Below are 16,342 nucleotides of genomic sequence, written 5' to 3'. Positions count from 1 at the left end.
TGCCCCGTCCGTTGAAGGCAAGCATGCCATATGCCTTCTTCACCACCCTCTCCACCTGTGCTGCCACCTTTAAGGGTCTGTGGACTTGTACACCTAGGTCTCTCTGTGTGTTTATACTCCTGATGGTTCTGCCATTTATTGTATAGCTTCCCCTTACATTAGATCTACCGAAATGCATCACTTCGCATTTAACTGGATTAAATTCCATCTGCCATTTCTCCGCCCAATGTTCCAGCCTATCTATATCCTGCTGTATTCTCTGACAATGTTCATCATTATCCGCAACTCCAGCAATCTTTGTGTCGTCCGCAAATTTACTGATCACACCAGCTACATCTTCCTCCAAATAATTTATATATATCACAAACAGCAGAGGTCCCAGTACAGAGCCCTGCGGAACACCACTAGTCACAGACCTCCAACCGGAAAAAGACCCCTCCACTGTTACCCTCTGTCTTCTATGGCTAAGCCAGTTCTCCACCCATCTAGCGAGCTCACCTTTTATCCCGCGAGATTTAACCTTTTGCACCAGCCTGCCATGAGGGACCTTGTCAAACGCTTTACTAAAATCCATATAGACGACACCCACGACCCTTCCCTCGTCAATCATTTTTGTCACCTCCTCAAAAAACTCAACCAAATTTGTGAGGCATGACCTCCCTCGTACAAAACCATGCTGTCTATCGCTAATGAGATTATTCAGTTCTAAATGCGTATATATCCTATCTCTAAGAATAGGAAGAAAATCTATTAAAATCTGTGTATAATTGTTAAGATATTGGGTGGGAGGGGGGGAGTGAAGGAGTATTGTGGTCGTATAATCCAATTTTTTCATATTTAATAAATTATTTTATGTCAAAACTATTTAGTTGTGGCTTTTCCACCATTTTATTAAAAGAGTAAAAGTTACAGTCTTTTGAGCCAGGATTCCATTCTGGGATCTTCCCATCCAGTTCTAGCATCAACTGGGATCATAACACTCGGAAGACCCCCAAGCTGTCATGGAGCAACACACAGGGGGGCAGGAGAACAGAAGGTGTTGAACCCATTACAAACTGGAACAACAGTGGTTTGTCCAGCCTTACTTATACTCAATAGAAACATAGTATCCCTACAGTGCTGAAGGAGGCCATTCAGCCCATCGAGTCTGCACAAACTCACCCAGGCCCCATCCCCGTAACCCCATGTATTTACCCTAGCTAGTCCCTCTGACACTAAGGGGCAATTTAGCATGGTCAATCCACCTAACCCGCACATCTTTGGACTGTGGGAGGAAACCGGAGCACCCGGAGGAAACCCACGCAGACACGGGGGGAGCGTGCAAACTCCATACAGATAGTGACCCAAGTCGGGATTCGAACCCGGGTCCCGGGAGCTGTGAGGCAGTGGTGCTAACCACTGTGCCATCGGGTCCCCGAAACAAAGAAGTGCTGTCCTTTCGCTTCCCTTAAGAGATTCTTCTTGACTCTTTCTTCCAGCACCCGGTAACACTTCTGTCGCAGTAACAACTTAAAGAGCAGCACAGGAATATCCTCATTTTACCTTCTTTCAGTTAAGGCACTCCGACTGAAGTGCAGTATAAGCTGATGGAGTGGATCAGGTTTCTTATCAACCACTTCCTCCTCCTCTTCTGATACTGCAGCAGATTTCTAAACACATTTAAAGGTTTGTTTTAAGCCAGTGGATAAGAGTACGAATACGTAAAATATAACGTGGACAGTTTGATAGATTGGATGCCATAAGGGCAATCACGTTTCCTATCAGTGGGACTCAGCAAAACAATGAGTTCTACTTTCCAAGTTAGAAGCTAACATTGGCACACAAACACCCACGTCACGTCGCTCTGAAATACAATTAGAGAAAACACTTCAATCGCAAACTCCACCCTTTGTTTTAGTTTTGCAGATTAGGTAATTCTCACAGCTCGAGGGATAAAACACGTTCTTAGTACTTTGAATTTACAAATCCATTCCAAAAGGCATGCTCATGTATTAGATGGCACAGATGGAGCTTCATTCAACAAGACAGCCTTGCACCGTACCAGGGACAATACCCCAGACAGGCCACCATAAAAGGCAAGTCTACATTTTCACCCTCATAATCCAGTCAACTTTAGCCCCATGGCAAAACTTTCTCGGAAGTTAAAACTTACATGTGTAATTGCCACGTTCTCCAATCTAGGGGTAAGATGGTTCACTGGGGAAGTTTTAACCCCCCCCCTTTACTGGTGAAAATCAGGAGGGTGTAATTTAAAATAACCCCCCCCCCCCAACCTCCCCACCACCCCTTCCTGACACTTGATCCCTCAATCAGGCACTGAGTACATTCGAACGAGGGACCTTTCCCTCACCTCAGGAGCTCGCAAGCAAAGAGTGTTTGCGTGTCGTGCACACCGCGTGATGACTCTCTCCCGTCCTCACCCGCTGCTGGGTGAATACGTGCGGCAACAGAATAAAGCTCTCAATTGGATATTAACTGCCCACTCAAGGGCTTCAAGCTTTGGAGGGAGGGGGGCAACGGTCAGGAAGGCTGTCCATTTGCCGACCCACCACGGACTTAATCAGGGTGGAAGCAGGAAGGTGGCAGGTCCCTACCCCACCCACTTAAACACCCACCCCCAGCACGGTGGGAGGGCAAAAGATCCCCCCACTCCCCGTTTTGTGCAGAAGTGCAAACTGAACACTGCAGGCAGCATCAAGCTGCATCCCTGGAACGAGATAACCTGCTGTTCCCATTAGCTCTCGTTACCATCTTTGTTTCATCTCATCTACTTGTATCACCATCTCTGAACAGTCAAGAAATGCAGCCTTATCTGATTCCACAACTCAAACGCCATCACATAATGCACAACGTGGACTGTCACTGTAAAGGCAAGACTTGATAAGTGATAATGGCAACACAATAAATCTCTCGACGGAAAACAAAATGGTGTTCTTACTCCTTTCCAATTGAGCAAACCATAGCACAGCGGGCAAGCAGAACCTAGCATTGCAGGCACATTCGGCATAATTTATACTACTTCATCATGATATATCAACTGCATAAACCAATGCAACACCTGATAGTCTGTTACAAGGCTCCTACACAGAGTCTGGGCAAAGGTATTTATAATTAGCCGTTTGTGCTACACTGTTATGTTCTGTGACATAATCTTGGCCATTCAGAGCCTTATAACACACTTGGGCAATCTATGGTTTTATATTTGATACATGCAACAGCAGTTGTATAATGCATACCAACATTCCGAGGCATGGCTCCTCCCTCATACAATACATATCCAATAGGAAATCAAAATTAGAGAGGATAGGGGTACTCCTACACCATAGGGAGGCAACGGTTTCAGCACAGCAGTCTCACACCTTCTGCTGTCCTTTCAGTAAATGTCTAGCTGTAATATTTCTACGTGTGAACAGCCAAATCCTATGTAACTCTTGCATTTTTTTTACTCATTCGTGGGACATGGGCATCGCTGGCTGGTCAGCATTTATTGCCCATCCCTAGTTGCCCTTGGAGGGCAGTTGAGAGTCAACCACATTGCTGTGGCTCTGGAGTCACGTGTAGGCCAGACCAGGTAAGGACGGCAGATTTCCTTCCCTAAAGGACATTAGTGAACCAGATGGGTTTTTTCCGATAATTGACAATGGTTTCATGGTCATCCTTAATTCCAGATATTTTTTATTGAATTCAAATTCCACCATCTGCCGTGGCGGGATTCGAACCCGGGTCCCCAGAACATTAGCTGAGTTTCTGGATTAATAGTCTAGCAATAATACCACTAGGCCATCGCTTTCCCAGTGTCTCTTAGTAACTGGTTACAGAGGAACTTTGATTGGAAGTGGTTCAGTTGTCACCTCAGAGACATCAGAGGTGAGAGTAGCTTTTGGAGCATAAATCTTATTTTTAAGAAGAAGTTTATATATAATAAATAGCACCCGGTTCAAAGTTTATTTATTAGTGTCACAAGTAGGCTTACATTAACACTGCAATGAAGTTACTGTGGCAATCCCCTCGTCGCCACACTCTAGCACCTGTTCAGGTACACTGAGGGAGAATTTAGCATGGCTAATTCATCTAACCAGCACGTTTTTCGGACTCTGGGAGGAAACCGGAGCACCTGGAGGAAACCCATGCAGACACGGGGAGAACGTGCAGACTCCGCACAGACAGTGACCCAAGCCGGGAATCGAACACGGGTCCCTGGCATTGTGAGGCAGCAATGTGGGGAGAACATGCAGACTGCACAGTCACCCAAACCGGGAATCGAACACGGGTCCCTGGCGCTGTGAGGCAGCCGTGCTAACCACTGTGCCACCGTGTTCCTGGTTTAGTTATACAAACCAAGTCTCACTCACACACAGGGAGGCCTGTCACTGCATTCACAACTTCCGTGGTGATCAATGGGAGCAGTCAATTATCATCAAACAACCACTTCTGCATTCTCTCAGACTCTGCACCAAAAACAAGCTGATGAGAGCTAAAGCCAGTCCACTGTACTCAACTCAAAGGTACCTGCCATCCACAGCTGCTAAGTTCCATTCCAGTCTCCAACACAAAATAAAAGCAGCAGCAAAGATCTCTCCCTCCACACCAGCCTATTGTAACTGAGGTTGAGAAAAGTTGCACAGACCGGAGACAGCTTGGCCACAATTCTTGCAGAATGCAGAGTGGCCACTTGTACTGGAAGGAGAGACCAGTCACACCAGAGGCCTGTACTTACAGCTAAATCCTCAATTAGTTTCTCCTCAAATGAGTACTCCTCTGTCTCTATCCATGATTTCTGATAACTCTGAAGGAACAGGTTAACAGCACGATGCCTAGGAAGTGGGAGGGTATAGTAAGGTCAGGAGGAGTAGGAGGTGAGACACAAGTTTTTCTTTTAGTAGATTAAGGGAGACTTTATTATTTAAAATAACGGATAAAAGACCATTAGTAGAGATTTGTACAACTCCAGTTCTCTGATTGGTCAGCAGTGTCAGATCAATTGAATGAACGCAAAATACTGCGGATGCCGGAATCTGAAACGCAAGCAGAGAAATGCTGGAAAATCTCAGCAGGTCTGACAGCATCTGTGGAGAGAGAATAGAGCCAACGGTTCGAGACTCAAAACATTGGCTCCATTCCCTCTCCACAGATGCTGTCAGACCCGCTGAGATTATCCAGCGTTTTTGGATCAATTGAACTCTGCATTATTTTATAACATGGACTTTGAGGGTTCAAATCTTGAATAACGCATGATCCAAATGAAGAAAAAGTGATTTAAGAAACGGGGAGATATCATAGAATCCCTACAGTGGAGAAGGAAGCCATTCGGCCCATCGAGTCTGCACCAATCACAATCCCACCCAGGCCCTTTCCCCACAACCCCATGCATTTACCCCAGCTAATCCCCCTGACACTAAGGGTCAATTTACCATGGCCAATCCACCTAACCCGCACATCTTTGGAGTTTGGGAGGAAACTGGAACACCCGGAGGAAACCCATGCAGACACGGGGAGAATGTGCAGACTCCACACAGACGGTGACCCGAGCCAGGAATCGAACCCGGGTCCCTGGCGCTCCGTGCAACTGAGTATTCCAAGGATGATTTATGCTGAACTTTTGTAAACTCTCACTTAGTGTAAGGTTCTGGTGAGTTGTGACCTCTACAAATTTCACACAGATCCATTTGTTGTAATTATTAGTTACAATCATTTGTTTAAAAGTTGAGATCAGTCAATAAAAAGATTCTGACATCTTGAAGGATTGCCCGAGTATTCCTGCCCAGATTTCATCCATCTCCTCAGAAGAAATATTGCTGGCACTCCCTCATCCTCAGCGTAAAAATAGTTGGCATAAAATTTCAGATTGGAATAACAATCATTCTTACTGGTTCATCATATTGCTAGGTATACTTTTATCTCATATTAATCCACAATGAACATGGCAATGAAAGTTTGAATTTAAAAATCACCTTCAAGGTAATAAAATCATAGAATCCTACAATGCAGAAGGAGGCCATTTGGCCCACTGAGTCTGCACCGACAACAATCCCACCTATCCCCGTAACCCCATGTATTTACCCTAGCTAGTCACCCTGACACTAAGGGGCAATTTAGCACAGCCAATCAATCTAATCCGCACATCTTCAGAGTGTGGGAGGAAACTGGAGCACCCAGAGGAAACCCAAGAGGACATGGGCAGACTGTGCAGACTCTGCCCGGACAGTGACCCAAGCCGGGAATCGAACCCGGGTCCCTGTCGCTGTGAGGCAGCAGTGCTAACCACTGTGGGCCACCGTGCAGCTGGGTACGCCAGTGTGGGAGGAAACTGGAGCATCCAGAGAAAACCCACGCAGGCATGGGGAGAGCACAGACAGTGACCCAAGCCGGGAATCGAACCCGGGTCCCTGGCGCTGTGAGACAGCAGTGCTAACCACTGTGCTACCGTGCTGCCTGGTGTCCCCAGGTATGTGCAAAGCAAATTATTCTTACTTTTAGATGCCGGTGCTGTTCATTTTTATCATTTTGATAGAAGGTTTGTGGGGATTTTTGGTTGACTGACTGACCAATCAGATTCTGGGTAAGGTTTGTGTACAAACCGATGTGCTCCAGAGAGTGTTTGCAATGGGCAGCATGTGGCGTCTACCAACCAAATGTTACTTTACCGTCAAATAGACGATAAGACTCTCAAAGTCAGTGTTCTTATGCAGCTTTTCCAGCCACAGATGTTGATAGGAGTTCAGGAAGTAAATATTAATTTTGTGTCTAAAGAAAAGGGAGACATTTTTCTTGGCATTGATCAATTTAAAACAGAGATATGTTTCTGAATTAACTGTGGGACACTTCACCATATTGTGCGCATCAAAACAAAGTACCTTTAACTACGTCTTCCGCATGAAGATGTCACATATTGTTAATGCTTTTATTTCACACAAGTACATGAATAAGTGTCAAAGACTTATCTGATCGTTCCATTAAACTATTCGAGCTATTCATTAAACTGGAAAGTGCACAGATGCTCTGTATGATATATAATTAACAAACACAATCTCATGATTATAAAATTCATTCTGCAATATAAGTTGTGGCCTGGCAAACATCTCACGGTTAATAAGAAGGACGTAAACATGGGCTTGAGATGTGAATTCTTGAGCAAGCTGTTGGCAGAATTGGGGTCAGGTTACAAGAAGAAATTACGCTTCCAACAAGAAGGGAGTGCAGGAAGGTAACTGAGGAATTTTACTGTACATATCCTAGTCAGAGAGCGGCAGGACATCTTTTCACTCTCTGGATTGGCGAACACTGCATGGAAGCAGGTTTAAAGCAGATGATGAAAAAAAATGGCATTAATAGTTGACGTTGGAGTGATTGCTAACCAGTGTAAAAAAATGTTTTGTGGGCTTACTGCCTTTAAACATGAGCGGCAACTTAAAATTAACAAAAAGACAATAGCTGGAATTTTCTAGCCATTCACACTGGTAAGATTCTTTTTTTTAATCATTTGTGGGCATGGGCATCACTGGCTGGCCAACATTTATTGCCCATCCCTAGTTGCTCGAGAGCAGTTGAGAGTCAACCACCTTGCTGTGGCTCTGGAGTCACATGTAGGCCAGATCGGGTAAGGACGGCAGATTTCTTTCCCTAAAGGACATTAGTGAACCCCGGAGATCTATATTGTCATTGCTAAGAATCTCCGGCTGGTCCCGCCAGCTCGCGGTTATCCCGCTGGCGTGGGGTGACGTCAATGGGAATTCCCATTGACAGTGGTGGGGCCAGAGGATCCCACCACTGGCAAACAACATGCCACCTCCCATCGGCAGGAATCACGCAGCTAGGAGGCTGGAGAATTTCGCCCAAGTATGATAAAGAATAATAAGAATTGCTGGAGTGATTTGTTGATGAGTATACGGAAACGCAGCGCCCGTCTACCTTGGCAGATTGTACAGTGGTGCCATCCTGAAGCAAGCGACCACAGCTCTTTTACGTTGCTTGGACAACAGTTTGTGCCACCCGATCTTCTTTGACCGCAATGGCTGCTCCACCTACAAAATAAACAGAAATAAGCAGGGATTTGCTAGTTTAATAGTGGGCTAAATCTTGCTCGGAAAATCATGATGGCATGTGCCGTTACCAATGCAGAAATCCACCACCAATTTCAGTGGATTAAGATATACACCATTACATTGTCGGTCAATTTACCCTTGCTTCACACAGATGGCATCTTACTCTTGACCTCCCCATAATTTTTAAGAACTTTCCAGATTTCAGTATTCCTTGCTCATTGGGTTTACCACAGCAAGTTAAGGCTGGTAATTAACAACATTAGTATTAACGGCATAATTGTTAATGCAATGCCGAGGACTTTCTTTAAAAATAAAATAATTGAATTCATCCTGCCTCTTTCCCTGTTCTGTCTGGAGACAATACACATCTCTTTAACCTGTGTTTAATGTTCCCTCCACCCACATTGTCTGTACCTTTAATGTACCATTGGCTGTAGGATTCACATTCTAATCAGTATTCTGTAACTTGATTTTGTCTGTTTGCACTGTTTGAGAGCACATTTCCACTCCATCTGACGAAGGAGCAGTGCTCCGAAAGCTTATGGTATTTGCTACCAAATAAACCTGTTGGACTTTAACCTGGTGTTGTGAGACTTCTTACTGTGTCTTTCCCTTAATCCCATCTTCATTTTGCCATCTTTAGTTTGCTTTTTGTACATCATTTAAGGCTAATTTATATTTCTTATTTTAAACTTCCTGATTTAGCCTGCGTGTCACAGTGGGAATTCTTCAATATGTTTTATTATTAGTGTCACAAGTAGGCTCACATTAACACTGCAGTGAAGTTACTGTGGAAATCCCTTCGTCGCCACACTCTGGCACCTGTTCGGGTACATTGAAGGAGAATTTAGCATGGCCAATCAATCTAACCCCCACATCTTTCAGACTGTGGGAGGAAACCGGAGCACCCGGAGGAAACCCACACAGACATGGGAAGAACGTGCAGACTCCACACAGACAGTGATCCGAGCCAGGAATCAAACCCGGGACCCTGGCACTATGAGGCAGCAGTGCTAACCACTGTGCCACCATGGCACCTACCTCTGAATAGTCTAGCTCTCACTTTCAGCTCTCTCTCATGCTGGGTCCCTTCAGCCTTTCCCTCTTTTTCTTTGTTCATTTGTGGGACATGGGGGTCGCTGGCTGGCCAGCATTTATTGCCCATCCCTAGTTGCCCTTGGAGGGCAGTCGAGAGTCAACCACATTGCTGTGGCTCTGGAATCACATGTAGGCCAGACAAGGTAAGGACAGCAGATTTCCTTCCCTAAAGGACATTCGTGAACCAGATGGGTTTTTCCGACAATCGACAATGGTTTCATGGTCATCAGTAGATTCTTAGTTCCAGATATTTTTTATTGAATTCAAATAGCACCATCTGCCATGCCGAGATTCGAACCCAGGCGGAAACTCATGCAGACACAGGGAAAACGTGCAGACTCCGCACAGACAGTGACCCAAGGCCGAAATCGAACCCGGGTCCCTGTCGCTGTGAGGCAGCAGTGCTAACCACTGTGCCACCGTGCCGCCCCAGAGATCTCGGATTAACCCAGAGATCCACATTGTCGTAATTAAGAAACCCACATGATTACAGCAACTGTTTCTAGTGATTCAACAAGCCTTTGGTTAAATTTACACATCATACGATTGTATTTGTGCTTGGCTAAGAGAGAGACATTTGTCCTTTTACATGGCATTGCAGTCTTTAGCATTTAATCACATTAATGATTTGTAAATGCTTTGCGAGGATTTCTGGTTACCTGCTCCAAATGGAAAGTAGCGGCTGAAATCTTTTGCAGCCTTTCCACAACCTGCTGTGGATTCATTCTCTCTTCCGGCTTGGTGATATCTTTATACAAGTCAAGCTGCCATCGAACTGCTGGGTCATCAGACTGCATGGGAGATTGAAGAATCATTAATACAACTGGAAGATAGCAACAACAACGAGACAAAAGCAGAATTCCTCCTGTATGGAATGGGAAATGATTCTGTCCTCATTTCAGACACATTTAAACATTGCTTGACTGAACCAGAGAATTCTCACCATCGACATTTACTGTGAGAAAGAACCATGTGTAATTGACATTCTTCCGAAACATTTTGAAACTTGAGCTATCTTTTGGGCTGCATTGCAACGAGCAAAGGTCAGTGTGAGACTATCAGGGCTTTTGAATGGACCTCTCTCGCATGAGGTTGATCTTTCTCTACACCCTAGCTATGACTGTAACACTGCACTCTGCATCCTCTCCTTTCCTTCTCTATGAACGGTATGCTTTGTCTGTATAGCGCCCAAGAAACAATACTTTTCACTGTAATACATGCGACAATAATAAATCAAATCAAATGTATCCAAATAAAATGACACTAATCACAAGGTGACCCCACGCACCCCGGACATTCTCTCTTCCACCTTCTTCCGTCGGGAAAAAGATACAAAAGTCTGAGGTCACGTCCCAACCGACTCAAGAACAACTCCTTCCCTGTTGCTGTCAGACCTTTGAATGGACCTACCTTGCATTAAGTTGATCTTTCTCTACACCTTAGCTATGACTGTAACACTACATTCTGTACTCTCTCCTTTCCGTCTCTATGAATGGTATGCTTTGTCTGTATCGCATGCAAGAAACAATACTTTTCACTGTATCCCAGTACGTGACAATAATAAATCAAATCAAAATCAAAGGTTGTTTCCCCTGAGGAGGACAGAGCTAGTTTTAGTGACCTCTGTTTTCCTCAGTGGTGTGACAGCACCGTTCTATATTTGTCCTCAGTCTGTGTCTGGACTGGTGAGGATGAATGTATAACAGGAGAGACAGTGGTAGGGTGGTAATCTCACTGAGCTAGCAATCCAGAGACCCAGCTAATGGTCTGGGCACACTGGTTCAAATCCCACCAAGTTGGTTGGGCCACTGTGTGGAGTTTGCTCCCCGTGCCTGCGTGGGTTTCCTCTGAGTGCTCTGGTTTTCTCCCACAGTCCAAAGATGTGCGGGTTTGGTGGATTGGCCACGTTAAATTGCCTCTTAGTGTCAGGGGGACTAGCTAGGGTAAATGCATAGGGTTATGGGGATGGGGCCTGGGTGGGATTGTGGTCGATGCAGACTCGATGGGCCGAATGGCCTCTTTCTGCACTGTAGTGATTCTATGATTCTAAGGAATTTAAATTCAATTCATAAATCTGGAATTGAAAGCTAGTCTCAGTGATGGTGACCATGAAAACTATCATCAATTATCATACAAACCATCACTGATGTCCTTTAGGGAAGGAAATCTGCCATCCTTACCTGGTCTGGTCTACATGTGACTCCAGAGCCACAGCAATGTGTTTGACTCTCACAAAAGTCTGTAGAAACTGTCTTACATTGTAAAAAATTAATTGTAACAAATGACCTAATAGAGACTTTGAATACAACTCATTGTCCTTTGAAGAGAATGTTGGTTTTGATTAAATATTGGACATTTTTTATTCTTAATTAATTTGTGGGACATGGGCGTCACTGGCTGGTCAGCATTTATTGCCCATCCCTAGTTGCCCTTGGAGGGCAGTTGAGAGTCAACCACATTGCTGTGGCTCTGGAGTCACATGTAGGCCAGACCGGGTAAGGACGGCAGATTTCCTTCCCTAAAGGACATTAGTGAACCAGATGGGTTTTTCCGACAATCGATAATGATTTCATGATCATCAGTAGATTCTTAATTCCAGATATTTTTTAATTGAATTCAAATTCCACCATCTGCCGTGGCGGGATTCGAACCCGGATCCCCAGAACATTAGCTGAGCTTCTGGATTAATAGTCTGGCGATAATACCACGAGGCCATCGACTGATTCTTCCCATATGAAAGAACAGAGGTGAGAGTAACAAGCGAAATGGAGATGGAACAAAACAGCAAATGTCGGGAATACACAGAAGATCACACAGTGTCTGAAAATCAAAACTTGACTGATATTTCAGGCCAGCCTTTTCAAAAGATCTGAAAATTAAACCGAACTATTTATGTAGAAGTTACGCCTAAGGCCGGAACTTTCTGGTCGTTCACACAGATCCCACCAATGACGCACCCCCACTGCAGAATTCCCGGCAGTGAGAGACGAATTCAATGGGAAACCTGTCGTGTCCATTCATTCCTTAGAATAGACGGAGACGGCACTGGTAAGATGTTGAAATGAATTTCTTTTTTTGAACAGAACTTAAAATTAAATCATTACAAAAGCGAACAGAGAAAAGCTGGAGAGAGAGGCTGGCTTTTTACTGTCAGGCCTGTAGTTATCAAACAGAACTCAAAAATAAAGCTGAATGCTGAACTGAACTGCAAACAGAGCTGAAACTATAATATATGTCATCCGTTATCTTGTTATTGGAATGGTTTTGCACATGTTGTCTTCAACTTGGAGAAACCGGCCTTGCAGATGCTGTTTATGAAAACCTTTGTTTGGCTTAAGAAAAGTTTCATAGAATCATAGAAACTCTACAGTGCAGAAGGAGGCCATTTGGCCCATCGAGTCTGCACCGACCACAATCCCACCCAGGCCCTATCCCCACATAGTTACCCTGCTAATTCCTCTAAACTATCATATCCTGGGACACTAAGGGTTAATTTAGCATGTCCAATCAACCTAACCCACACATCTTTGGACTGTGGGAGGAAACCGGAGCACCCGGAGGGAACCCACGCAAACACAGGGAGAATGTGCAAACTCCACACAGACAGTGACCCGAGCCGGGAATCGAACCCGGGTCCCTGATGCTGTGAGGCAACAGTGCTAACCACCGTGCGTCCCGCTTGCATTGTACTTTTCAAAAATGCGATCAATTTTCTAGCTAACCCAGCAAGCCTTCTGAGTTGTAAAATATAGTCAAGTGTTAGTTAATTTTAAGCTTAGCATTTAAATGTAAAAGTTTATTTATTAGTCACAAGTAAGGCTTACGCTGACACTGCAATGATGTTACTGTGAAATTCCCCTAGTCGCCACAGTCCGGCACCTGTTCGGATCAATGCACCCTAACCAGCACGTCTTTCGGACTGTGGGAGGAAATCAGAGTACCCAGAGGAAACCCACGCAGACACGGAGAGAACGTGCAAACTCCACACAGACAGTGACCCAAGTCGGGAATCGAACCCGGGTCCCTGGTGCTGTGAGGCAGCAGTGCTAACCACTGTGCCACCAATGTAATGCAATGTAAATCACAATGTAATTACATAGGCAGAAATATCATAAAATGAAATCTTTGCCTAAATGAAGCAAACCATACGCAGGATCCCTCAACAAATCCCCTTCGATCAGGGCGGTACCAGAAGATCCCGCCACTGGCCAATGGCGGGCCACCTCCACTGCGGCGAGTTGTGCGGAAAATCCCGCTCGAGGTATCGCCTGTAATCCAGTCCTCAGAGATATGAAGAGTTCAACATTACCTTATCCTGCAAATGCATGTTGTCTGTAAGGAATTCTTTAACTTCTTCATCTGTGTCTTTCTGTTGGGAGAATAACACAATTTTAAGGATTAAGAATTCCAATAAAATACTGCAGGATCGCAAACAAAATTCAAGCAGGTTAAAATGAAAACATATATATTAAATTATTAAATTACATTCTCATATTGTGAAATGACAACCACATTGTGATTCGAGCAAGCAAAAACTCAGTTTATAAATGGGGTGAGTGTTGTTCGAACGTTGTGATTTAATTGCGGGAATCTATCTCCAGAAAGAGGGATCATTTACCACAGCACGGAAACATAACATCAGCTTCTATTTGTTCTGGTTAGAAAATTACAGCAAGATAAACTTCGCAAAGGAGCTCCCAGCTCAGTAAATCATTAGATTAATGTTGTAAATTAAAGCCCTTTTTAATTGTTCATTCGTGGGACATGGGCGTCGCTGGCTGGCCAGCATTTATTGATGTGGAGATGCCGGCGTTGGACTGGGGTAAACACAGTAAGAAGTTTAACAACACCAGGTTAAAGTCCAACAGGTTTATTTGGTAGCAAAAGCCACACAAGCTTTCGAGGCTCTGAGCCCCTTCTTCAGGTGAGTCACCTGAAGAAGGGGCTCAGAGCCTCGAAAGCTTGTGTGGCTTTTGCTACCAAATAAACCTGTTGGACTTTAACCTGGTGTTGTTAAACTTCTTACAGCATTTATTGCCCATCCCTAATTGCCCTTGGAGGGCAGTCGAGAGTCAACCACATTGCTGTGGCTCTGGAGTCAATTTGGCATATCAGCTACGACTCTCACCAACTTTTACAGATGCACCATAGAAAGCATTCTTTCTGGTTGTATCACAGCTTGGTATGGCTCCTGCTGTGCCCAAGATCACAAGAAACTACAAAAGGTCGTGAATGTAGCCCAATCTATCACGCAAACCAGCCTCCCATCCATTGACTTTGTCTATGCTTCCCACTGCCTCGGCAAAGCAGCCAAAATAATTAAGGACCCCACGCACCCCAGACATTCTGTCTTCTACCTTCTTCTGTCAGGAAAAAGATACAAATTCTGAGTTCATGTACTAACTCAAGAACTGCTTCTTTCCTGCTGCCATCAGCCTTTTGAATGGACCTACTTTATATTAAGTCAACTTTTCTCTACACCCTAGCTATTCTGCATCCTCTCCTTTCCTTCTCAATGAACGGTATGCTTTGTCTGTATAGCGCGCAAGAAACAATACTTTTCACTGTATGTTAATACATGTGACAATAATAAATCAAATCAAATCAAATCACATGTGGGCTAGATCGACTAAGAGCTGCTTCCCTAAAGGACATTAGTGAACCAGATGGGTTTTTCCAACAATTGACAATGGCTTCATGGTCATCAGTAGATTCTTACTTCTAGATTTTTATTGAATTCAAATTTCACCACCTGCTGTGGTGGGATTCAAACCCGGATCCTCAGAACATTAGCTGAGTCTCTGGATTAAAAGTCTAGCGATAATACTACTAGGCCACCGCCTCCCCTTAATTGTTTGGTGAGAGGAAATTAGGAACTGTATTTAATTAATTCTGTTCTAGGCAGAGTTGATATTGATTTTGAGAGCAAAGACGGGAAAATAAACAGTATTTAACTTTTCTGAACATAAAGTGAAACAGAATCCAAAATGAAATATTCGATGCAAGTTTGATATTCTAACCATGGAGATTCTCGATTCTACTGACTGATTAATTTCATGAAAAGTTAATAAATCTGGCAGACACAGTACTCGAGAAGGAAATGAACACCTTACCAGGCCGTATCTCTGTTTGGCCATTGAGATTAAGTCTTGGTCTCCTGCGGTGCACATGTTTAAACCAATTGGAAGCAATTTCTTAACGGCAGCCACGATCAGGGAGGTCTGTATTGAGTAATAGTCACCTCGGCGCTTAATCTTCTTCCTTTCCTGGCCTTGCCCTTCAGCCTAAAATAAATTAAATTGTGCATGACAATGAGATGTTTTGCATCAGTATTGCACATCAGCATAACTCTTTTCGAACATTGGGAACTTAAAGTTTATTTATTAGTCGCAAGTAAGGCTTACATTAACACTGCAATGAAGTTACTGTGAAAATCCCCCAGTCGCCACACTCTGGTGCCTATTCGGGTACACCAAGGGAGAATTTAGCACCTAACCAGCACGTCTTTGGACTGTGGGAGGAAACTGGAGCACCCGGAGGAAACCCACGCAGACACGGGGAGAATGTGCCGACTCCACACAGCCAAGTCGGGGATTGAACCTTGGTCCCTGCCACTGTGAGGCAGCAGTTAAAGTAAGGGCGAATGCTATTCGGTCAATAATGGGTTAGGGAAACAGGAATATCGTATTGTCAAACTGGTTTAGAGAGGCACACTGAGTTCTGTATTCCAAAAGTTCATAAAATTTAAATTGTTCGCAGAAAATACGAATTCAACCTGTCCGTATATTTCACTTGTGCCATCAGCAAAGGTGCCCATATAAAGGCATCTCATCCGGAATGGGTTTCAACGAATGATAGAGTCCCTACAGTGCAGAATAGGCCATTCAGCCCATCTAGTCTGCACCGAATCTCTGACAGGTTATCTTACCCACACCCTCTCCCCATCCCTGTGACCGCACACATTTTAGCATGGCCGATCTACCTCGCCCACACATCTTGAGGCACTAAGGGGAAATTTAGCATGGCCAATCCACCTAAGCTGCACGTCTTTCGGACTGTGGGAGGAAACCGGAGCACCCGGAGGAAACCCAGGCAGACACGGGGAGGACGTGCAGACTCCACACAGACAGTGAACCAAGCCGGGAATTGAACCGGGGTCCCTGGAGCTGTGAGGCAGCGGTGCTAACCCACTGTGCCACCGT

At 44.6% G+C, this 16,342-nt stretch overlaps 1 protein-coding gene across 3 annotated transcripts in view; it reads right to left on the bottom strand.

Annotated features, from left to right (window-relative positions):
- The window catches only part of ryr3 (ryanodine receptor 3), a 371,169-nt gene that overhangs the window by 81,801 nt on the left and 273,026 nt on the right, over window positions 1–16,342 (bottom strand). For all 3 annotated transcript variants that reach the window (XM_078233298.1, XM_078233296.1, XM_078233297.1), the window contains 6 exons: window positions 15,254–15,424; window positions 13,450–13,509; window positions 9,800–9,931; window positions 7,909–8,021; window positions 4,718–4,814; window positions 1,543–1,649 (listed from right to left, as the gene is read on the bottom strand). In XM_078233298.1, coding sequence (XP_078089424.1) covers window positions 1,543–1,649; window positions 4,718–4,814; window positions 7,909–8,021; window positions 9,800–9,931; window positions 13,450–13,509; window positions 15,254–15,424 — 680 coding nt within the window. The remainder of the gene's footprint in view (window positions 1–1,542; window positions 1,650–4,717; window positions 4,815–7,908; window positions 8,022–9,799; window positions 9,932–13,449; window positions 13,510–15,253; window positions 15,425–16,342) is intronic.

The sequence above is a fragment of the Mustelus asterias genome, chromosome 18 (assembly GCF_964213995.1).
Source record: "Mustelus asterias chromosome 18, sMusAst1.hap1.1, whole genome shotgun sequence".
In the NCBI taxonomy this organism is placed as follows: Eukaryota; Metazoa; Chordata; class Chondrichthyes; order Carcharhiniformes; family Triakidae; genus Mustelus; species Mustelus asterias.
The sequence above is the reverse complement of the archived record's forward strand: the minus strand, read 5'-3'. Positions and strand labels throughout refer to the sequence as shown.